Raw genomic sequence first — 24,925 nt, forward strand, 5'->3', positions numbered from 1 at the left:
ACACACATCCCCACCTCTCCTCTATACTCCACAAATACCAATCACTCTTCATTTCCCCCACCTCTTTACCCCCAACACGCCCAACCGACCATCATATACATCTTTTGCCCCACTCTTCTCCTGTCACGGTGCGCCCTTACCGCTACCCTCATTTTCAAAAGTGCGAGATTGAGAAACAAATTGAGGAACTCCTACACACAGGGCTAATACAACCAAGTCACAGCCCTTTTTCCTCTCCGGTCTTACTTGTTAAAAAAAAGGATGGTAGTTGGAGATTTTGTGTGGACTTTCGAGCCCTAAATTCCATCTCTGTGAAGGATAAATTTCCTTTACCTACTATTGATGAACTTTTGGATGAATTAGGTGGTGCAAAGTGGTTCTCCAAGTTGGATCTTCGCCAGGGATTCCATCAAATCCGAATGCACGAGGCTGATATTCATAAAACTGCTTTCCGCACTCACATGGGCCATTACGAGTTTCGGGTCATGCCTTTCGGCCTTTGCAACGCCCCCTCTACTTTTCAAGCAACTATGAATGAATTGTTAAAGCCATTTCTTCGCAAATTCGTCATCGTTTTCTTCGACGATATCTTGGTTTATAGCACCACCTGGGAGGCCCACTTAGACCATCTGGAGCGCACTTTTCAAACCTTACTTCAGGGTCAATTTTTCCTCAAAGGTTCCAAGTGCCTTTTGGCTCAACAGCAACTTGAATATTTGGGCCACATTGTATCGGCACAAGGGGTGGCCGCTGATCCTTCAAAAATTCAAGCCATGGTACAATGGCCCTCCCCAACAACCTTAAAGGCTTTACGTGGCTTTCTTGGTTTGACAGGATTTTATCGTCGTTTCATCAAGGGATACGCTTCTATCGCTGCTCCATTGACAACTTTATTAAAAAAAGATAGCTTCAACTGGTGCTCTGCTGCCCAATCCGCTTTTGATCAGCTCAAGAAGGCAATGACCGAAGCCCCGGTTCTGGCCCTTCCGAATTTCAAGCTCCCTTTTCAACTTGAGACCGATGCATCGGGTTCTGCTATGGGTGCCGTCCTGATGCAACATGATCATCCTATTGCATTCTTCAGCAAGCCCTTCTGCCCTAGACTACTTCGTTCTTCCACTTATGTCCGTGAATTACATGCCATCACCTCCGCTGTGAAGAAATGGCGCCAATACTTATTAGGCCATCCCTTTGTTATCCTCACGGACCACCGTAGTCTTAAGGAGCTAATGTCCCAATTGATTCAGACTCCTGAGCAGCAAGTTTATCTTTCCAAGTTGTTGGGTTACGACTATACCATACAGTATAGAGCAGGAAAACATAATGTGGTTGCGGATGCCCTTTCTCGCCCCACTGATACTGTGCAGAGTCACTTTTTCATCCTTTCTATGCCTCGCTTCATTTTCTTGGATAGATTACGCCAATCTCTTCAAGACAGCCCTGACTTTGTTTCACTGTTGGCTAAGGTGCGACGCGACCCTGCTTCTTTCCCTCTTTACAGTATTCATAATGATCTTCTCTTGTATGATGGCAAGATATGGTTAAATCACGACAATCCTTTTATCCCTCTTCTTTTGGAAGAATACCACACTACACCCTTGGGGGGTCATATGGGCCTATCCAAAACTATGGCACGTATTCAGGGCAACTTCTTTTGGAAAGGTATGCGTTCAATTGTTCATACTTTCGTCTCTCAGTGTTCCATCTGTCAGCAGACCAAATATGAAACTCAGAAACCAGCTGGTTTATTACAGCCCCTACCACTTCCACATGACACTTGGGAGGATCTTTCTTTAGATTTCATCACTGGATTACCTCCTTCCTTGGGCCATTCTGTAATTCTTGTGGTTGTTGATCGGTTCTCTAAAGGTGCTCATTTTGGTACTCTTCCCACTCATTTCACTGCATTTAAAGTTGCCCAACTCTTCATGGACATGGTTTGCAAGCACCATGGCATCCCACGTAGTCTGGTTTCGGATCGTGATCCGATTTTTATTAGCAGATTCTGGCGTGAATTGTTTCGTTTATGTGGTACAAAGTTGCGTATGAGTACATCGTACCATCCCGAAACTGATGGGCAGACTGAAGTTCTCAATCGCATTTTGGAACAGTATCTCCGCTCTTTTGTGCACGACCATCCTTCCCACTGGGGCAAATACATTTCCCTTGCTGAATGGTCTTATAATACTTCAATCCACTCTGCTACTGGGACCTCTCCTTTCCATATTACCTTTGGCAAACCTCCTCCCTCTATTCCTTTTTATTTAACAGGATCCTCTTCGGTGGAGGCAGTTGATTCCTTACTTACATCTCGCCAAGTTCTTCTTGATCAGTTGCGTGCGAAGCTCGAGAAAGCACAACTGACCATGAAAGCAATAGCAGATCGTCAACGCAGAGATATCTCTTTCCAAGTCGACGATTGGGTTTATGTTCGTTTACGACCATATCGTCAACGATCTCTTCATTCCCCTACCACCCCGAAGTTAACCAAGCGCTACTACGGTCCCTTCCGCATCACTGCTCGCATCGGCCCTGTCGCCTATCAACTCGATCTTCCTCCGAGTTCAAAAATTCACCCTGTGTTTCACTGCTCTCTTTTAAAGCTGCACAAGGGCCCCCTTCCAACTACCCCTACCAGTTTGCCTCCTCTGGCACTAGATAACAAGCCTATTATCGAGCCACTTGCAATTATGGACACCAAAATGGACTCTTCTACCTCACCACCTACTAAGCTTGTTTTAGTCCAATGGAAGGGACTTGCACCTGAGGATACAACTTGGGAGCCTTGGACGGATCTCATTTCTGATTATCACCTTGAGGACAAGGTGCCTTTTGCAGTGGTGGGTATTGATAGCAATATAGGCTCTGGCCCAAATTCTGATGTGTTGAATGGGCCTAGCAATGACAACAGAGGAAATATGAGAGAGAGGCCTAGTAGGGAGCACAATATGCCAAATTATCTCCAGGACTACATCACCAAGTAGAAAGATTTCTAGTATTTTCTATTTTGTCAGTATTCACTATATTTGCTGAGCTGTACTTTCTGTTATTGATGCTTTCTGTTTCCACAATTCACGGGTAGCCAATCATTGGTAACGTGAACATTGTTAAATACCCAAACTTGAAATGAATAGAAAAAAAAGAAGAATTTTCATCATCTGTCTCTGTTAATTCTAGGAGGCTCCTTGATCCTCGAAATCAAGGCAACTTATACCTATCAATAACAAGTGAATTACGAAAAATATTGAGTATGCTATGTCATTGGTTGTTAGAGGTTAGTTATCGGGTTAAATATCTTTTGAATAATGTGTCGCGGATTTGGCAAGATTAAAGTGGTGTGCATTAATTTTATTAACTATCTTATGTCAGGTAATAATTTGTAACTTTGTCGAGAGATATAAAGACAATTGTCTTTTCTCAATAAACATAAGCATATCGGCTATAGGCGTGGTTTGGGTAAGATTTGAGAAAAATATAATATTTGAAAAGTAAAGTGGTTTTAAAATTTGAGTATTATTATTTGATAATTAGTGTCTTTTTTGGAACTATAACTTTTATGTTAATTATTTGATGTTATTATTGATAAAGTGTAATATATTATTGGTATGTTATTAATTTGGGTGACTTGTGTGTGTGATATTATCAATGTGATGTGTTGATTTGTTGGTAAAGATATTGTTTAGGATGGAATAGATGTGAGTTCAATTCACGTGGAGAAAAGTTTAAGAGAAACTTAGATTTTTAATTGTATTTTTGACCTAGGGCCAAAATGGTATCTTTAACCTTTATTAAATGATGAAATTATTTTTCGGGTGTAAAAAGTAAAAGTATGCAAAATAATATAAAATATGAAAATGTAAATAGAAGATTACGTGATTCTTGGGAAGTTTAGGTAGTTGTTAATATTTTAAAAAGTAGTTGAGATAAAATATGAAAGGAAATCTTTGTGAGTTTTTAGGGTTTATTGGTTTAATAGTCAATTTTGTTCCTAGTTTCGTTGATATTCTCAATTTAGTCTCTCATTTTAAAAATGTTTGAAATATGTCCTTACTTTCAAAATTTTGATTCAAATTAGTCCCTTCCGTTAAATATAACCAAATGATGTTAATGGATTAATGATCTGGCACAATGCAGTGGTGACGTGTTACAAAGTTAGAGTTGAGCTGGATATTAAAGATTGGATATTTGAAATTGGGGAAAAATTGATTTTAGGGCATTTTCATTTCTGCGAGATTAGGGCATAGTTCTTCACCTACATTGCATAGAGTTATTCACCTCCACTGCGAACACAGTACAATTGCTCTTCTTGTTTATCTTCTTTTCGTTTCTGTTGTTGTTGTTTTGGCTTTCGATTTGAGTGTTTTCTGTTTGCAGTAGTGTGGTGGTTCGTGGTTGGCGAAGAGGTGTTCCCTCTTTCGGAGTTGCTTGAGGAAGTGTTTAACGACCCGAGACGAAACCAATGAACACGTCACCACTGATTGTGCCTCTACCATCGTGAGAGTGAGGACCACCGTGACGTAGCGTCGTCGTGACGCAATGTGACTCCTATTGTCTCGAGCAACCCAACAGGTGCGAAGCACCAAATCTCGCAGACGCATCTGAGCCGTTGTCATTCACGAGCGAAGTTGTTTCTGCATTGGCAACGAAAGATGTTGCCAATCGAAGAAGGAGTCGCGTCTTCACCAGAGGAAACTATCGCAACTCTGACAACCATTGTTGCACGAGAACCCCATCGCAGACGAAACAAGCCAGCTTGAAAACCCAAACCACCGCGACCTAGTTCTCCTCCGTGACAAAAAACGTGAATGGAGAAGAAGAAAACCATCGTACCAGAAATCAGAATGCAAATTCCATAAGCGTGGTGAAGAACACCGAAGGAGATGAAGTGAGTTTTGCAAAACAGAGGTGTGACGCACCAGAAGGCCAAGAATCATTCCCAATTTTAGGGTTCACAAGCTTAGGGTTTCAAATTGGGAATTTTCCCTTTCTGATTTTAATTAGGGTTCTTAATTTAAGGTTTTCTGAATAATTAAAATTGCATAAACATAAATGGATTCTTAATAAAAAAAAAGTCCAGATTTCTTTAATTAAAATCACTAAAAGAGCATTTATGAAACATTTATGAAATTGATTACATAAGCAATTCATAAAAGGTAATCAGCTGTATCAGAAAAAAGGGTAACATTTATTAGGATTAAAAAAACCCAACAATTCATAACCTAATATCACACAAATCAAAATGTCCTAAATAAAAAACGACACGTCACCACTACATTGTGCCAGATCATTACTTCATTAACGTCGTTTGGTTATATTTAACAGAAGGGACTAATTTGAATCAAAATTTTGAAAGTGAGGACCTATTTCAAACACTTTTAAAATGAGGGACTAAATTGAGATTTGTCAACGAAACTGGAGACAAAATTGGCTATTAAACCTATTTTATTTTAACCAAAAAGATAGAGATAAAGTGAAAAAAGATAAAAAGGAAAAGAGAAAAAAAGTGTTGCACATTGTTACCCTAAATAAAAAAATCAAAAAGAGAAAGACATAGGGGGAGAGAGACGTTTCTGGGAGAGAAGAGAAAGAGCTGCAGAGAACCTTAATGCAAGTGAAGAGTGATGGTGTTTTGGAGTTGTAGATAAAGTCTTAGGATTGACCAAGATATGTGGAAGCTTACCATGTGTTTGATGTATGTTATATGTGTATGTTTTGATTATATTGAATGGTAATCATTGTTTTGATGTATGTGTACATGATTATTATTATGATTATATGTTATTATTGTTGGGTAAGGGTTATGTATGCATGAGGATAGGGTCCATGTCATGTTTGTGTTGGATTTTTCCTATGGCTTTGTTAGGTTATCCCATGACAATATGTATTGATGCTAAGGGAGGAAAAATGTATGTTGTTTGCGGTTTTTAGCATGCAAATATATGTTGTAAAGAATGACATGATGTTTATATGCAATATATTGGGTTTATTTGAGTTATAATCTCCATAATGATGAGTTTTGGATTATTCAAGAAATGTAATGTATGTATTAGGGTCTATTCATAATGATATATGATGTTTGAATGCATGCATGATGTATTGGGTATGTTCGCTCGTGATCTAGGTTGATGTATGTGTGTTTTGAACACTTGAATTTTGTCTAGGATGTGTTTTGATTCGGAAAAATCGATTATCAATAGTTATAATCGATTATGTTCGCGTTGATATTGAGTTTTGTCTCAAGAATAATTGTTTATCTAGGAAGACAGTCAATTATCTTTTCATGTGTGACGAATATGGAAATTTGATGTGTTAGAGCCATTGGAATAATCGATTAACACTAGTGATAATCGATTATCATAATATATTTTGTGTAATTGTGAACTTCTCAAGAATAATAATTTATTATCTCATTGCATTTTTTTAAAAAAAATGGTAAATTTAATGAAGAATGAACATGAACCAAGCTAGAGGAGCTATAGAACTTGGTGATAATTAGAGAAAGAGATTAGTGGTTATGTTTAGAGTCAATTTTGACTTGTGGTTGAGATTGGAGCATGAATGAGTGTTGGGATGTACCTGAATGTGTGGTTGATGAGCATAAGAGTGAAATATATGTCTACTTGTTGTACCTAGTAAATCCTGAGTTTATTTGCGGATAGGTGTTTCCTTTTGCGTTGTGTGCAAAAGGAGGGTTGTTTGAGTATTGAACCTTCCTTATGTGAGGGTGATGGTGTTTTCCTTATCCTTGTGTGACAAGAATACATGTTCCTTAGCTGAATTGCAGGATTACTCGAGCAGATTTGTAGGAAAGGCTACAGATGGTTTGTAGGAGCGACTACATACGAATGAGGTAGGATACAAGAATCAGACTAATTCTTACACACAACAATAACACTCATTTAATCATTTCAATTCAACAGTTATATACATACGCATGCAATCCACACAATCATACACATACACATGCAATCAGGTCACACAACAAAAGTTAGACGAGCCTACTCCCCAAAATCCCCAAAAGTTTTTTCGAAACCAGACTCTGATACCAAAAATGTAACGCCCCAGTTTCTAGGGTGTCATGGGTGATTCAAAAACCGTAAATTCCAAAACTTTCTTATAGCGCAAAAACATATTTTTCAAAACCATAACATTTAAACATGCGTGAATTATTTGAAATATATGAGTTCCAAAAGACTTGTCCAATTCCATTATTCAAATGATGAAAAAAAGTAAAGGAATTAAATGAACTCCAACAACATTGCCTGAAATTTAACAAAAATAACTTTCATTAAAAATCCCAAGTTTGTTCCCTGTTATCTCTCAAATCTATCATGCCTAAGCACCATCTGCAACATAATCTGCTCACGTATAACACATTATATAATCATTGTCGATAACTCCATTCACAACACACAAACACAAACACGTATGTGATAAGCTACCAATGAAACAATCATAATAATTATAAGATATAAACACACTAAATATATATCACTCATAAACCACCCCATACTCAATGGTAATAACAAAAATATTCCTAATCCTCTAGCACGACAACTTAATCACAATAAATTACTCAATTCTCAATCCCCGATCCTTGATCTTCGATCTTCGATCCCTTATTCCTTGATCCTGGATGTCATTACTAACATCTCACACATAGACCCTTGGTCTATCCACTCATTAGCACCTATGCTAACTACTTATTATAACCATTATAGTAACACCACTATCAACATAACATCACTTGGAGCATGTCCAATACCATGATCATCATCATAGATACATCACCATCATGACAATCTCAGTCATGAACAATACCATAAGCATCACCATACCATGATCACCATGAAAAGAGTCAGTCTCACTCTTGTACCTTACTTCACCCGCCTGTAGTCGCTCCTATAGACCACTCTGTAGCTTTCCCTACATATATGCTTGAGTAGTTCTGAGCATGTAATCCAGACACACAAGGACAAGGAAAACACCATCACCCCACACAAGGAAGGTTCAATACCTGAGCAACCCTTCCTTTGCACACAAGGCAAAAGGAAACACCTATCGCAGATAGAACCAAGATTTACTAGGTATAACTAGTAGACCTATTCTCCACTCTCATGCTCATCAACCACATACTCAAGTACATCCCAATACTCACTCATGCTTCAACCTCAACCACAAGTCAAACTTTACCTTAAACATAACCATTAATCTCATTCTCTGATTATTATCATATTCTATAGCTCCTTAAGCTAAGTCCGCATCCATTGTCCATCAAAACGCGCTTTTCCAATAAAATTACACTAGGATAATCGATTATCATAAGTGATAATCGATTATTCTCAAAACGTTCACATTTACACAAAATACCTTGTGATAATCGATTATCACTTAAGATAATAAATTATCTCAATGATTCTGACACAACAAATTTCTAGATTCATCACGTATGAAGGGATAATCGATTATCATCCCAAATAATCGATTATTCCCGAAACACAATGTGCAAATAATCGATTATCTTAATGATTCTTTGGATATCTTGAAGTGTTTTAATGCAGCTGCAACTAAGTTGTGCTTATGAAAGTGTGAAAATAAATTGATTAAAGCTTCATGAAACCTTAAAGATAAACCCAAGAATAACAAATAATTAAAAACCACAAAAAATCAAGTCAAACATGGCATGAAGAAGACAAGAAAAACATGAAAAAGTAAAAGAAGTTTAGCCGAACCAAACTCAATTTGGTTAAGCTAGGAAGAGGAAATAGACACAAAAATTAAACCTTGTATTTTCTCTATTTTTTTCAAGAAAAAAGAGCTTTGATAATTAATAATTTTTTATAATAAAATATAATTGGGAACAAATATATCTTTATATATTTTATTTAATATTTTAAAATAATTATTTTATTTAAATATATCAATAAAATATATAATGTTTAATATGTATTTTGATCTCTTGGTTTGTTAATTTTATTCGAAGTAGTCATATTTTTTTTTACATGTTAACAAACTCTCATATTTTGTGAAAACAGTTGAAATTGATTCTTTTTGCTGTCCCATATTTTGTAAATGGATTTGTTTTCTTAAAGCGTTAAAAATGTCCAAGACTCTTCATAAACAAAACTGAATAAATGCTTCAATTTTTTTATTGTGCAGCACGTTATAATATTGAACATTTCTCTAATATTGAACATTTCAGCGTACCAAGTAAAATTTATCAAAATTTTTGAAAAATAGAAAAGGTAGAAAAATTCTAATTTAACTGTTTTGAAACTAAAATCTTACTTAATCCCATAATTTAATAATTGCTAGGGCGGCTAATCGTGCGAAATGGTCCATTGTTATCCTAACATACTGTTGGGCTACCAATTCTTGTTTCTCGAAACTTTGTAAAGCAAACAACAGTGCTCATGCTTCCAAAATTCAGGCCGGCAGCGGCGGCGGCACTTGTGGTGGCTCCACCAATTTTGCTGAGAAAAACGATACCTCTTGTCCAAGCAATGACTACCTAACATTTTTTAAACTTACCCAAAACGATTTTAATATTATTTCCACAAAAGAGACAAAATTATTTTCAGTAAAAAAGGAGACAACACTGAAATCGAAACCGGTTCTTCGCGGGATCCAAAGTAACTAATTTTTAAATGATAAAATTACCCATTTATTTATTTTCTTCAGTGCAATTTTTCATTTTTTATTTTAAAAAATACATTTAAAAAGTAAGAAGATTTAGTTGCAAATTTGGCACAAAAGGTGAACGCCATGTCATGTACGAATCATGATACATACACAGAGAAAGACAGCTTGAAACACTGAATAACGCGCAAAGTTGATCTCTGTCAGTAGTTCTTCACTGAAGCCATTGGCCATTGTCGTTGCCATTGCCCAACCAATTTACTACTCTCTCCCTCTCTTTAGGGTTTCGGGGATCTAAAAAAGAAGAACCTTTCTTCATAACTCGGTAATACGAATCCTCAGCTTCTTTCTAGAACCGCAATTCTTCTACATTCTGATTTCTTCTTTGCCGTTCCTAAACCCTAACATCCTTTTTGCTTCTGTTACTTCAGGGCATCAATTCTACTGTTTTGCCCTGGAAACGCTTGAAATCGAGCAATTAAGGTGCCGGAAAGGAAATCTTTCGTTTTTCTTTTTCTTTTTCGCTGAACTTTTTTTTTTTTGGGAAAAAGTATGTATCTTTGTGGAAAATGGGTCGTCGGCGAAAATAGAAAGTGCAGGGAATGAGACTAAATATGTTAGCTTTTTTGTGTGTGAAAATTGTAGGGGGTGAGTTGTGTTCCTGTTGATAAAGATTTCTTACAGTTGGGTTTTTGTGTTTATCCTTTTAGGGGTTTGGAATGAAGTGTTGGGAATGGTTAGAAGGTTGATTGTTTAACATTGAGGCGAGGAGATGGATTCTGCAAGGAGTTGGCTTCAGAAGTTCCAGCCTCGAGATAGAACCAGGGCTGCTGCGAAGAAGAAGGAGGAGGATAGTATTGGAGGAAACGAGGATTTGAATGCGGCGGTGGATGAAGCAGTGCTTTCCAGTGTCACGAAACAGAAGGTGGCCGCAGCAAAGCAGTACATTGAAAATCATTACAAGGAGCAAATGAAGAACCTTCAGGAGAGGAAAGAGCGGTATGATTCAGTTAATCGCTGATTCTGATAATGTTTTATGTATGGAGAAACATCAAGTGTTGACACTTGTTTGTTTTCAAACATCTTGCGTACAGTTTTTGGGTACATTTTTGTGGGATTCCTCTCTTTTCTATTAAAGACTTTCAGTAATTTTCTCGATATTAGATTTCTTATAACTGATGCGGTCGATTGATTCTAAAGTGTTATAATTTTTGTCAGATAGATAGTTGCTCTGTTGGTATTTGTTTTCATCATGCTAGACTCTAGTTCTGTAAATCTTCTAGTATATGTTTTTAGTATTGACGTGGCATTTTTCCATCGCTACATACATACTGCTCTTACTGAACGAACTTTCGAAAGGAGTCTGTGATTGAAAATTGAAGTTGGATTATGTCTCATTTAGTACATCCTTATGAAAACCTTTGAATTTCTAACTCAAATCTGGCACTGTAATTATTTCCGCCAGGATGTTTTAATGTTTTTGTGAAATTTGGTGGACTATTCATATAAAGAACTGGTTACTAATTCTATTTTTTCATGAAGCTTGTATGTGCACGTTCGTCTAATGGGTTGGAAGACATCTCTTTTCTATGTTCTTAACTGGAAAGTTTAATGACCCACTAGGGTTGCCTAGCTCTTATGGGTTGCCTAGTAGTATGCGTGAGATCGTAGGTTCTAAGCTTAGTGTGACCATTGTACTGCTAAGAAAAATTGGAAAGATTTAACGAAGACTTAAGTCATTGGCTCATATCACAAACTCTTAGTGTGGTAGATATAAAGTTCTCATAATTAACGGGATCAGAAAATGACTAATGTGGGAGATGGATTCCTCTGTTTTTTGTAAGGTGCATGTGAATATTTCTGAAACTGTAATTTGCTTGAATATTAATGTGTACCGTGTTAGTTGCTTCGGCAAACATATGATCAACTTTTGTAACACCTCACCTACTTATAACAGTCGAACCATCTTGGAAAAGAAGTTGGCTGATGCTGATGTCTCTGAGGAGGATCAAAACAACCTGCTTAAGTTTTTAGAGAAAAAGGAAACTGAATATATGCGCCTTCAGAGGCATAAGATGGGTGTTGATGATTTTGAGTTATTAACAATGATAGGAAAAGGAGCATTTGGAGAGGTATGTATATGATTATCTTGCTATGATTGGCTTTACTTTCTTCCTTGAACTTCTGATCAATGAATGTACTGATTTCTATCTTAAAGTATATAAAAAGACTGATCTCTGTAAAATATTAACAATGATTGTCAACTTATAAAAGACTGATTTCTATCTTAAAATAGGATTAATTTGAAGATTTTATGTGGTGGAGCACCTACCGTTTCGAGAAACACAAATTCATTTTTGGCTTGTGTGTAAAAGGGTGACAGAATTTTCCAACCGATTTCCTCTCTCCCACTTTTTTTCTCTGAAAATTGAATTTTTCCAGGTCAGAGTCTGTAGGGAGAAGACTAGTGGTCATGTGTATGCAATGAAGAAGCTAAAAAAATCAGAGATGCTCCGCAGAGGCCAGGTTACAAGCATTGGTCAAGCTAGATTATGTTTTCCAGAATTTAGCAGTTTAAATGCCTATGATCAATAAGATCATTATACCTATTCCAATTTGTTATTTTTTTCAGGTTGAGCATGTTAAAGCTGAAAGGAATCTCCTCGCAGAGGTTGACAGCAATTGCATAGTCAAACTTTATTGTTCATTCCAGGATGCTGAATATTTGTATCTTATTATGGAGTATCTACCGGGTGGGGATATGATGACTCTACTAATGAGAAAGGATACCTTGACCGAAGATGAAGCCAGATTTTATGTTGGAGAAACTGTTCTGGCTATTGAATCTATACATAAACACAATTATATACACAGGTATAAATATACTTGTTCATTTACTTCCAGAGAAGTCCGATTTCCTTTGTTATTCCACATTTAACTTTTTTATGTAGGGTTATCTTTTAATTGATTCTGGTATAACTGAGTTAATTTCCAGAATATACTGTTACAAATGTGAGGCTTACATATTTGCTACTAATTTAAAAAGGATCTAATTGTGAAAACTGTTGATGTATGAAGCCACATCTATTTGTTTGTGTTTATCTTTTTGAAACTAAAGCAAACTTAATCATTTATATAGTATAAGTCTGTCTCTTCAATATTTTGTGCTACAGGGATATCAAGCCAGACAATTTGTTACTTGAAAGATACGGGCACTTGAAATTGTCAGATTTTGGACTTTGTAAACCATTAGATTGCAATACACTTGAAGAAAAGGATTTTTCTGTGGGTCAGAATGTGAATGGAACTCCACAAAACGAAGAGCGGATAACTCCTAAACGTTCACAACAAGAACAACTTCAACATTGGCAAATGAACAGGAGAACACTTGTAAGTTCACTGCTATAACGCTATTATTATTTTTAAGTCCTTTTATTTGTTATGACAGTGCATGCAATTGTAAAACTTGATGTTGTGTTTTCCTTGTGATGCAGTGAAATGTTACAGTTTTGATAATTTGTACATATCAAAACCCTATCTGCTCACCCAACCCAAAATGAAAAAATGAAAATAAATGGCTCCATTAAACTAATGGTTAAAGATGACATTGTTATACATCTTTTTTGTGTGCTTGTAATTTTTAAATGTATAAACCCTTGCAGGCTTATTCCACAGTTGGTACACCAGATTATATTGCTCCAGAAGTTCTTTTGAAGAAAGGTTATGGGATGGAATGTGATTGGTGAGTTTTATGTGTGTGAATGTTGGCATGTTAAGTATTAATTTATTTATGCTATGATGTATCTATATCATAACAATTGAGTTTGTCATTTTATTCATTTCTGGTGATCTTTTCAATAATTTTCAAGTTCCAACCCAGTTTGGCATTCAAATTTCTTACTTCCATCATTGGGATGCAATCTCGGACACTTCCTTTTTTTTTATTATTTCCTTTTCAAATGTTCTAAAAGCATGTCAGATTCTGTTTCATTTATGTGGAATTTGTGAACATAAGTTTTAAGTTACATATTTTATATTGATGCAATGATGGTTTTTGCGAAATTCACAGGTGGTCACTTGGAGCGATTATGTATGAAATGTTGGTGGGATATCCACCTTTTTATTCTGATGATCCGATGTTGACTTGTAGGAAGGTAATCATTTCAAAAGAAATGTTTCTTTTGATTATGCTTGTTTGACATTCACACTGGAAAGAGTAAACTTTCTATAAGTGCAGAGTGGTGGATCATAATTCATATTGATAATGCATTCTTTATTTTTTTATGAAGTACAAGCAATATGATATCATGCCTGGACTTCAGAAGCTAATTGTTTTGATTTTCTTATCAATGGTCTGTTAAAATATAGTATAGAAAGAACAATTAGTCAGAGTGTGTTTGGGAACCTGTTTTCATCATTGCAAATGGTAATTCACACTTTCCAAAGCATGAAATAAAGAAGAAACATTTTGTATCATTGGCATTGAACATCTGTTTGGATGATTTGAACTGAACCAAATACACATGCATTTAGCTTAAAATTGGAGAGGTAGAAAGGAGTGGCATAAAAATGTGCTAGAACAAAGCTGGAGGTTGGTTGGAGGAGAGATCTTTCTTGATTTTATTCATTTTTTCAGTCAAGCATTAAAATCACTTTTTTTTTCCTCTCAATTTCCATAAAACGGTTTTCTAACATGATTCATGGTATAGTGCAACCTACACTCTATAGTAGTAGCAAAATCATGTTTACATAATTGTGTATAAATTTTATAGAGCATGCTAATCTTGGTTTCTCTTTTGTGTAGATTGTAAATTGGAAAGCTTATTTGAAATTTCCTGAAGAAGCTAGGCTGTCCCCAGAAGCTAAAAATCTTATTAGTAAACTTTTGTGTAATGTAAATCAGAGGCTGGGGTCAAATGGTGCAGATGAAATAAAGGTGATGTATGCTCTATGACTTTCTAAATTCATCTGTTTGCTATATTATACTTTTTGGTATGGATTTTACCTTTTTGCCATATTCTTTAGGCTCATCCATTCTTCAAAGGTGTTGAATGGGATAAGCTGTATCATATGGAAGCTGCATTTATTCCTGAGGTCAATGATGAGTTAGACACTCAAAATTTTGAAAAGTTTGATGAGGTATTTGAGTCTCTTACATTTTCGCTTTGTGTAGCTTGTTAGAAGTGCCTTGTTCACTTATTCTCATTTTATCTTTTGCAATTGTAGTCTGACAGCCAAAGTCAATCATCGTCAAGATCTGGTCCATGGAGGAAGGTAATATTTGGCATTTCCTTCTCTGTGCGAAATTAGTTAGAAAGGACAGAGAAAATTAGTTAGTCATCTATAGAGCTTGTGTCTGCCCCCGGTAGTGTAGAAAGGACAGAGAAAATTAGTTAGTCATCATTTTATACTTTGCATGGATGTGATTTATGAGTAGATTATTGGTGTATATTTTAGTCGTCATATGAGTTGTGTTTGTTGTTGAGATGGTACAAACCATAGGCAGGACCATGGTGGTAGGAAAAATCAATTAGTCATCATTGCTTTGTTTATACTTTTTGAACTATTTATCTTCTTCAAACTCTTGATATGAATAATGTTTGGGATTGTACTTCCTACATCTAACTAACTTTACAATTTTTCTAACAAGAATTGATACTTGTGCGGAATATTTTGGAAACCTAAGTCATGGCCTGTTACGATCTAAGGTAGGGGTAATAATAAGGGTTGGAAAGTATATGAGCAGAGAGAATATTTAGTATAAGTTAATTAGAGTAAATAAATATAGTATAAGTTAATTAGAGTAAATAAATATAGTATAAGTTAATTAGAGTAAATAAATATATATTTAGGGAAATATTCAATATAAGATATTTATAATTAAGGATATATGCTAGGATAATATACGGAGAGATATTTATATTAAATATAGAGATATTTATATTAAATATAGGGATATTTATATTAAATATAAGGATATTTATATTAAATGCAGATAGAGGAATATTTAATAAGAGATGGGCTGGAAATAATTAATATAAATAAAGTTAGAGTCTAGGGTTAAAGGTATGCTGGTGATTATTGAGTTTTGTGACAGACATTATTGTCTTGTGAGGGAGGTTATGCTCTCAAAGTAATTGAAGGAGGTTATGCTCCCAATTATTGTTTACCCTTGTTTATTCAGATATTACCATCAATAAAAGAGATTCATTCATCCATTGTTATTCGTTTATTGTTCTATTACGTGTGTTTATTGTTCTATTACGTGTGAGAGAGTGTGCAAGGTTGTATTTGGCTAGTTTACGTACTCAGGTACGTAACAATTGGTCCGACCTGCCGGATCGTCAAGGGAGGAAACTGCCGGATCATCATGGAGGGAAGAGTGAATGTCATTGAAGGAAGATTGGAGGTCATAGAAATCTCCATGGGAGGACTGGAGGCAGCAGTCCAGGAACTGGTGAAGGTGATGGGAGAGCGAGGTCGACGACATGAGGGAAATCCTGATGGAAGTCAGGGGTCTGTCAATGGGAGAAGGAATGAGGAGGACGAGAGAGAGGGCAGGAGGCTAGATGGTGGACACCGAGAGGAGCAACCATATTGGAGGAGAAGGGTAGACTTACCCATCTTCGAAGGAAGCGATCCTTTGAATTGGATCAATAGAGCGGACAAATTCTTTGAGCTACAAGGAGTGTCGGAGGAAGAAAAGTTGCACCTAGCCTATATCAGCATGGAGGGAATCGCAGGACACTGGTTCAGATTCTGGAGGGAGAAGGCCAGGAACCGTTCGTGGGCAGGATTAAAGGAGTCAATGGTGATCCGTTTTGGAGGAAGAAACCGGGGAACCGTCTTCGAGAGACTGGCGGCCTGTAAACAATCAGGAACCGTGGAAGAATACATCCAAGAATTTGAAGTCTTGGTCGGCCAAACGGAAACAATGCCCGACGCACAGCTGATGGGGTACTTTATGGCAGGATTGCAGGAGGGGATCCGTAATCAACTCAGATTACTTGATCCGCGGGAGTTGATGGACGTTATGAGACTGGCAAAGGATGTGGAAGAGTTCCAAGGGGGCGTGAAGGCTGGGAGCGGAAGTGTGATCGAGAATCAATCTGGAGAAAAACCGAACGGGGTGGATACGCGACTGGAGCTCAGTCGCCCGAACCAAGGCCGAACGGTAACTGTCGTGGAGAGCCGGGCGGACATCACGGAGAATGTGGGGACCGGACGAAAGGAAAGAAACGTGAGGGATCTACCTTATGAGGAATATGAAAAACGTAGGAAAGAAGGAAGGTGCTTTAGATGCGGCGAGCGGTTCGGTCCTGCGCACCGTTGTCCGGACAGGAGTTTGAGAGTCCTGATATATGCCGAGGACGACGAAGAATTTCCACCACCCAAACCTCCAGACTTGAATTGATGAGGAGCCATGAGATCAAGCTCCCCAATCCAACCTTGGGGACAAGGTTGTTTTGCAGCGAGGAGTAATGTTACGATCTAAGGTAGGGGTAATAATAAGGGTTGGAAAGTATATGAGCAGAGAGAATATTTAGTATAAGTTAATTAGAGTAAATAAATATAGTATAAGTTAATTAGAGTAAATAAATATAGTATAAGTTAATTAGAGTAAATAAATATAGTATAAGTTAATTAGAGTAAATAAATATATATTTAGGGAAATATTCAATATAAGATATTTATAATTAAGGATATATGCTAGGATAATATACGGAGAGATATTTATATTAAATATAGAGATATTTATATTAAATATAGAGATATTTATATTAAATATAGGGATATTTATATTAAATATAAGGATATTTATATTAAATGCAGATAGAGGAATATTTAATAAGAGATGGGCTGGAAATAATTAATATAAATAAAGTTAGAGTCTAGGGTTAAAGGTATGCTGGTGATTATTGAGTTTTGTGACAGACATTATTGTCTTGTGAGGGAGGTTATGCTCTCAAAGTAATTGAAGGAGGTTATGCTCCCAATTATTGTTTACCCTTGTTTATTCAGATATTACCATCAATAAAAGAGATTCATTCATCCATTGTTATTCGTTTATTGTTCTATTACGTGTGTTTATTGTTCTATTACGTGTGAGAGAGTGTGCAAGGTTGTATTTGGCTAGTTTACGTACTCAGGTACGTAACATGGCCCGTGTTGAAATGTGTATTATTAAAGCTTTGAAAAACGTGAGCACTAGGTTAGCAATAACTTTCACGACACAGGGTTGCTTAGATCTTCTTGAGTCTGAATTATATTAGCTAAAGGCAGTTCTTGTTAACCATTATAAAAAACTTACCAGTGTATAACTTGGTTATACTTATTATTAGCAGCGGCCAAGGGGTATCTTGCAAGTTATAATTGTTAGTTATTTTGTTCTTTTTACCTGACGTCTATCACAATTGTTTAATATTTTCTCTTGCTACATTATATTCTCTATCTTCAAATCTTCAATTTGTTAATTTCTGTTTTCTCACTCCTATCGATTTCCTTTGTCCTTTTTTTTGTTGAGATGTTGCAGATGCTTTCATCTAAGGACTTAAATTTTGTTGGATACACATACAAGAACTTTGAAATTGTCAACGATTATCAAGTCCCTGGGATGGGTACATCTCTTTATTTATTTATTTTTTTTTTTCACTTTTTACTGCTTCAAATTGTTTTATGTTAATGTTTTTTGGGGATTCTCTTTTAGTCATGTCATAGCTATTATGCTTGTTATGTTAGATATATTTATTATAAGAGGGATATTCAGATATTCAAAATCATTTTTTAGATAATTATGGTTGAGGAGCTCTTTTTGTGTATGTGTTTCCATCTTAGGTACTGATAGAAACTGGTATTATATGAAAGGAAGTAGATGATATTGTAGGAGAACAATTACTTTACAGCCAAAACAGCATAACTCAAGCTTAGAAAAAGAAACCAGGAAAAACGGAAAATAGTAATCCAGAAAAGAAGATAACATCCAGAGTTGCAAGATGCAACCATGCCTACCAATACCTCACCCAATTTCTGTCACGCCCTTTTGCTACTCTCTCGTACCTCATGACTGAGTATTCCACTCCAATATCCTCTTTCCATGTGGACATTTTGTTATCCATATCTCACCTTCTAGTTTTGCATTTCCATGCTTTTAGCCCATTTAGTCTCAGCCCATCTTCCTTCTTTTTTACACCTCCTCCTCTTGTGAACAGGGGTTAAAGGCCCAACAGATACATTAATTGAGAGTATGATTGTTTAAGTCAGTAAGTGGTTGTTACATGAAAAAATAATAGCATTGTTCAGATATTATTGCAAGGATATATAAAACCTCAGTTTCACTTCAATGAGGTGACATGTTTTTTCAGGAAGGAAACGTAAACTGGTGGGGTTATGTTGAAAGGCAAAAATCTTTGAATTTTTGTGTTTGTCTTTTGTGCTGATCGTATTTGCATTTAATGTCCTGGAAGGTCGTTTGTTTTGTTCTTTTGCGTTGACTTTGGTTTCCTCTTGCTCCCAGCTGAACTGAAAAAGAAACAATCCAAACCAAAGAGGCCAACCATCAAGTCACTTTTCGGTAGGCTTTCTCTTGCTTTGGGACCATTCATTATATTCCTTATAGCTGTTTTCTTTTAGCTTGTGTTTCACTGTGTACGGTATACCTGCGTTTCTTTCATGTAATGTAACCATAAATCTTTTGAAGTGATAAAACTGGCTGACATGATTGATTGTGAATCAGAAACACCAGAGCAAGAGTTGTCCGACACATCTGCTCAAGGAAGCTTTTTAAAGCTCTTGCCACCCCAGTTAGAGGTATCTCGCAGAGACAAGAATCTTCCTCCCAGGTCCTAACAAGCTTCTCGCGTGATCTATCCACTGACACAGTAGGAATCATAACTCAGCATTTTAACCATTTCCACCTTTAAAATTTCACTCTTTGATGCGTTTGGATTTGTTCTTCATTACACTAATGGCTTGGACCAGTCTCGTCAGTGGCTCGCAACTATTGATTTGTAAATCTCTTACTCCTCACCACCTCCCTTGTTACACATGCTACACTAAAACATACACCCATTGTCTATCAATACTTCATACAATGTATATTCGCGTTCTCTTTTACATTAATGATACCAAAGCATTTGTCCATGTATCATTGGAGTGTAGTATATAAGAACAACATCTATTTACATTTTTTTTTTAAATATCATTAATTTGTAAGGGTTATGGTTCGTTTATTTATTATTGTATTGGACGGGATGCCTCTAAGCTGATGTCTACTTCATTGCTTACATTTTAAAATTGGAGGATTACTTTTCCTATTTACTCAGTTCTTTTCTGCACACTGAATTCTTCTGTAATATTTAGCCAGTTAACATGATACTGTATTTTTAGGAGTATTACCTACATTCTTATTGACAGTGTTTATTACACATAATATGTGAAAAGTTTCCTTTTGCATCTTTTATTGTGCATTACTTTTACTCTTGAATCTAACATGCTTCCTGCATCATATGGAAATGTAAAATCATCTTTCTTATTTCATGCATCACATCAACACTATTTTATTTTACTAAAAAACAAGAAACTGAAGTGTAATTTTTGAAGGGTGTCGGATTTGGTGAGCACTACTTTCAGAAGTTGACATGATTAATACCATCATACTGTGACGTGGTGGTATTGTTGCTGGCTCATCACTTATCTTATGCCAAAATTGAACGAAAATGGTTCAAACCAAACTGTTTTTGTACCCCTCAAATAATCTCAAATATTTTTCAGCTTAAAGATATTATTAACCTTGACATTCCAGTTTTGATCATACCGAAGATGCATCTGCTATTACGTATCATAGTCTGTATATTTTGTTTACGTTCTTAATTTGGACTGTGTTTTGATAGAAAAAAGTAAACGAATTGGCACATACTTCCTACTCAAAATATATTTTTTAAAATAGTGAAATTATAACAGGCGAAATTTGCATCAAATTTGCAATTGATTAATTGATCAATAGTTTACAGCAAAATTTATGTTTTCCCTTTTCTAAATCATGCGTACTTAAAGCAACAAATAGTGCCTCAACACATGTTTGAGGGAAGGAAAAAAAAGGTTAAATATTGTCGTATTCATATTAAAACCGCACCAATATATGTGATTGTTATGATTGATTGGTGCAAGAGCATTCCAAGGAAAACTTATTCGAATATTCTGTCCAGATTTCAGAGATGACATATGCCTTATTTTATCTTTAAAATATTTATTAATTTTTTTACATTTCTTCTATAAAACGTGATTTTATTATTTTATTATTTTCATCTACTTATATACCATGGTTTTATATTTTTATCTAAGATAAAAATGTCTCATTTTTATCTTTTACTTATATAAGATATTGACAAAGGATGTAAAATAAATTTCTCATCATTACTATTTAGATACTTTTAGTTTACAATAGTTTACTAATATTGATAAATGGCAGAATTGTTATAACTAAAAGAATTAACATATATATAAAAGATTATAAAAATTCAAAACTAATTAAAAATGAAAAATTAAACTGTGTTTACCTAGAATCAACACATTTTGACTGCCTCCTTTAGCTCCAACATTTGATTTCTTCTCATATTTACAGTGTGACACTCACACTTCTTTTTTAATGCATTGGAATGGTTCCTTGCTTTATTTCTTTACTTCTTTTTTTTCTAAATATAAAATAATTGCATTCTCCTGCATACTCATTCCCTATGAAGCAGCCTTGATGAGGAAAATGTCAAACTTACATAAGAATTATATCACAAAACACCATGAAACAGCCCACGGATAATAACACCATTATTTTTCATGTGCCGTGTCGTTTAAAGCATGATATTTAACTTCATCTTCTTTACTAATCAAAATTAGACATCAATAATCTTTCTATATTAAACTGTCATTGTAGCATGGTAAAATAATTGGGACGGTCCTTCCATACCCATTCACCCTTAATAAACTAACATAACCTTCGCTTTCTTCTAAAAGGTGGTTTAATAATTACTCAATTAATATATCTTATTCTCGGTTAATAATGAAAAGGAAATTTTAAAGAAGAATGCCACTAAATAAATATCTACAAGGGAAGGATTGAAAAGTGTTGAAGTAAAAAGCAGAACTGATATGATAAATGTGTACTGTGTACGAAAAGCAATTTCCATTTCGTTCCTAATTCCTCAGTGGCTTTGCGAAGTCAGAGAGGATTAAGATAAACAAGTGAAAAGCAATTTTCACTACAGTTTATGATGACATTAATCATATTATTATTTATATAGGGTAGTTGCTCCTTCTCCATCACCATGTCACCACAAACAAAAACGTCACTCTCCATGCTATTCACATCAGCTTTGAAAAATAGCTCAAAGTTAAGACATGTAATAAAAAGCTTACAAACATTTAAGTTCATTACTATAATAGTAAAATCACTGCCAAATCGACGTGTAATGATTAGGCTTCTAGCCACTTATCTTTTTCTTAGTGGCTTTATTATGCCGGCCAGCCCCTGGAATTGGCAATGTCATTGACAATACAATACAAAACAACACAATAAACTCTTTTTTTCTTTTTTTATCGTCAAACTTTGCCTTTAAAAGTGGCACAAGCCTATTCTTCAAAGCCCCTCTTACACCTTCTCCTCCCTTGTTCCTCTTCTTTTGTGTTTTGCTCTTGTTTCTTTTCCCTATCTCAATAATTTATTACATTTCTTGCATTATTTGATCCTTGTATGATGAAAGTGGGATTCGAGCTGGTTCATGCAAATTATAATCCAAACATGATTCGTTCGCACATGCATGAAACATGGGATCACTACTCAAATATTATTACTTCCTTGCCATTTTCGGCTCCAACCCCATCAAACCTATATCCAAAGCCAGCAACAGAAAACCAGTGCCTAAACATGGGGCAGAATGAAGTCTCTGATTGGATGGAGGAACACATTGATGACATCACTAAACACCTTGTTGAAGACTTACCAGAAACCACTTCTGATAGCTTGGTGCCAAATAACACAACAAGGGTTTCCCATCACAACCTTGTTCCCTCACTTTTACCCAACTTGATCAGTGAAAGAAAAGCTTCAGGCTTTAGACCCCAATTTGAGGCCATCACCAATGTTCACTCAGGTTTAGATCATAGCTACAATGTCTGTGATCAAGGGTTGAGCCTCATAAGCCTTCTAATGGAGTGTGCAGTGGCAATTTCAGTCGACAACCTGGGTGAGGCTCATAGGATGTTACTAGAGCTAACACAAATGGCCTCACCCTACAAAGCATCGTGTGGTGAACGCGTTGTTGCTTATTTTACCAAGGCCATGACTTGCAGGGTCATGAATTCTTGGCTTGGGATGTGTTCCCCTTTGCTTGATCACAGAAACATTAACTCAGCATTCCAAGTCTTCAACAACGTTTCCCCTTTCATAAAATTTGCTCACTTCACTTCCAACCAGGCAATCCTTGAGGCAGTAAACCATTGTGACAGTATTCACATAATCGACTTGGACATCATGCAAGGCCTGCAATGGCCAGCTTTTTTCCATATATTAGCCACCAGAATGGAGGGTCCACCACAGGTAACCATGACATGCTTCGGAACCTCAACGGAACTCCTCGTTGAAACTGGGAAACAGCTCTCCAACTTTGCAAGAAGGCTTGGCATGTCATTCAAGTTCCACCCCATTGCAAGCAAGTTTGGGGAAGTAATCGATGTGTCTATGCTGCATGTAAAGCCTGGCGAGGCACTGGCAGTGCATTGGTTGCAGCATTCACTGTACGATGCAACTGGACCTGATTGGAAAACACTAAGGCTCCTTGAGGAGTTGGAGCCAAGAATAATCACCTTGGTGGAGCAAGATGTGAACCATGGAGGCTCATTCTTGGATCGTTTTGTGGGCTCCTTGCACTACTACTCCACCCTATTTGATTCTCTTGGAGCATACTTACACTTTGATGATGAAAACAGGCACCGTGTGGAGCATGCCCTTCTCTCTAGGGAAATCAACAATGTGTTGGCCATAGGAGGCCCTAAGAGGAACGGTGAAGACAAGTTTAGGCAGTGGAGAAGAGAGCTTGCTAACCACTATTTTCAGCAGATTCCCATGAGTGCCAATTCAATGGCTCAAGCTCAGTTGATATTGAACATGTTCTCACCAGCTTATGGGTATAGTCTTGCACAAGTTGATGGCACATTAAGGCTTGGATGGAAGGATACAAGTTTGTACACAGCTTCTGCATGGACCTGTTGTACTTCTAACTAGCTTCCTACCTTCAGAAAATTCAGCTGTATATTCAGAACATTCATTTTTCTATTTCCTCCCTTGAGAAATCTAGCTTCTTTGCTTTTTCTTCCATTTTTTTTTGCTTCCTATTTTCTTGGTTCTCATGCCCTTGGTAATTTAACCACATGACAAAACATTACAAGTTAAATGCTACTGTGTCTACATTAAGTTTGTTTCCCTTTATGTGGTCCCAAATGTTGTTTAAATTTAGACATGCATATGCGTATGCATAATAAAAAATAAGAGTGGCAACAACTTTCTCAACTTTAATTGGTTTTTGTTTCACAGACCTTTTGTGTGTGTGAACAAGCAATTAGGTTATCTTCGCTTCAGGCAGGAATGCACTTCATTAATACCTAATCAAATTGTGTCCAACTTTTATAGGTGAAGCATGTTTTGTGGAAAATGCGTACTACAGTGGAATATTTTTTAACCCTACAGATTAACTTTTTCTTTTTTCAGAAATCTGAAAACTTTTCCATGTTCATTTTATTTTTAAGCAGTAAAATATTTAAAAGATAATATTTTTTGGCGCTATTTTCACGGAAACGTGATAATATAATTATTCCGATAGGTTAAAAAAGAGTTTAGCTGCGATGAAAATAACTTTTTTTATTTGTATTTTGTCAAAACCTGAAAATATATTTGGAAGGGAGTCACAGATGTCTCAAAAGAGTGAATATTTTATAAAATTTCTCAAACCACAGTTCATCTCATTTTCTCATAAATATGCATCTCTCTAAAACTCAAGCCTCTAACTTTTATCCTCCTTCTCTCTAGAAATTTTTCATCTCCTTTCATTTTTTTCTTCAACCAACCACTGTTTAAGCAAACTAGGAGGCAAGATCATTGTTTTCCACCGATCAAAATCAAGCTTAGAGTTGGTAAGTTCATCCTCTTCTTAGAAATTCTATTTTCGGACACATGCAAGCCATGTTTCTGGTTGCATTCATCAGCTTCTTCTTCTTATTTCTAATCACTTTTCTAGTATTT

General features: G+C 36.0%; 1 protein-coding gene and 1 pseudogene across 1 annotated transcript; both read left to right on the forward strand.

Moving 5' to 3' along the window:
• Nucleotides 1–9,756: 9,756 nt before the first annotated feature.
• On the forward strand, nucleotides 9,757–19,956 carry LOC124840714 (uncharacterized). The gene is made up of 15 exons (XM_088112021.1): nucleotides 9,757–9,964; nucleotides 10,071–10,122; nucleotides 10,350–10,638; nucleotides 11,597–11,771; nucleotides 12,082–12,165; nucleotides 12,272–12,513; nucleotides 12,813–13,029; nucleotides 13,302–13,381; nucleotides 13,709–13,793; nucleotides 14,444–14,575; nucleotides 14,665–14,778; nucleotides 14,866–14,913; nucleotides 18,173–18,257; nucleotides 19,154–19,210; nucleotides 19,373–19,956. Exons 3-15 carry the CDS (start codon nucleotides 10,412–10,414, stop codon nucleotides 19,483–19,485), a joined length of 1,659 nt encoding a protein of 552 aa, XP_087968147.1. The 5' UTR covers nucleotides 9,757–9,964; nucleotides 10,071–10,122; nucleotides 10,350–10,411; the 3' UTR covers nucleotides 19,486–19,956.
• Nucleotides 19,957–22,381: 2,425 nt separating this feature from the next.
• Nucleotides 22,382–23,911, forward strand: LOC124840725 (scarecrow-like protein 23 pseudogene; annotated as a pseudogene).
• Nucleotides 23,912–24,925: the final 1,014 nt, after the last annotated feature.

The sequence above is a fragment of the Vigna umbellata genome, chromosome 4 (genome assembly GCF_029865625.1).
Source record: "Vigna umbellata cultivar VRB3 chromosome 4, Vumbellata_1.0, whole genome shotgun sequence".
Classification (NCBI taxonomy): domain Eukaryota; kingdom Viridiplantae; phylum Streptophyta; class Magnoliopsida; order Fabales; family Fabaceae; genus Vigna; species Vigna umbellata.

Coding starts and splice junctions, on each gene's coding strand:
- LOC124840714 (XM_088112021.1), top strand. CDS start 10,412: ATGGATTCTGCAAGGAGTTGGCTTCAGAAGTTCCAGCCTCGAGATAGA. Junction 12,166..12,271: donor AGATGCTCCGCAGAGGCCAG/GTTACAAGCATT, acceptor TATTTTTTTCAG/GTTGAGCATGTTAAAGCTGA. Junction 12,514..12,812: donor AAACACAATTATATACACAG/GTATAAATATAC, acceptor TTTGTGCTACAG/GGATATCAAGCCAGACAATT.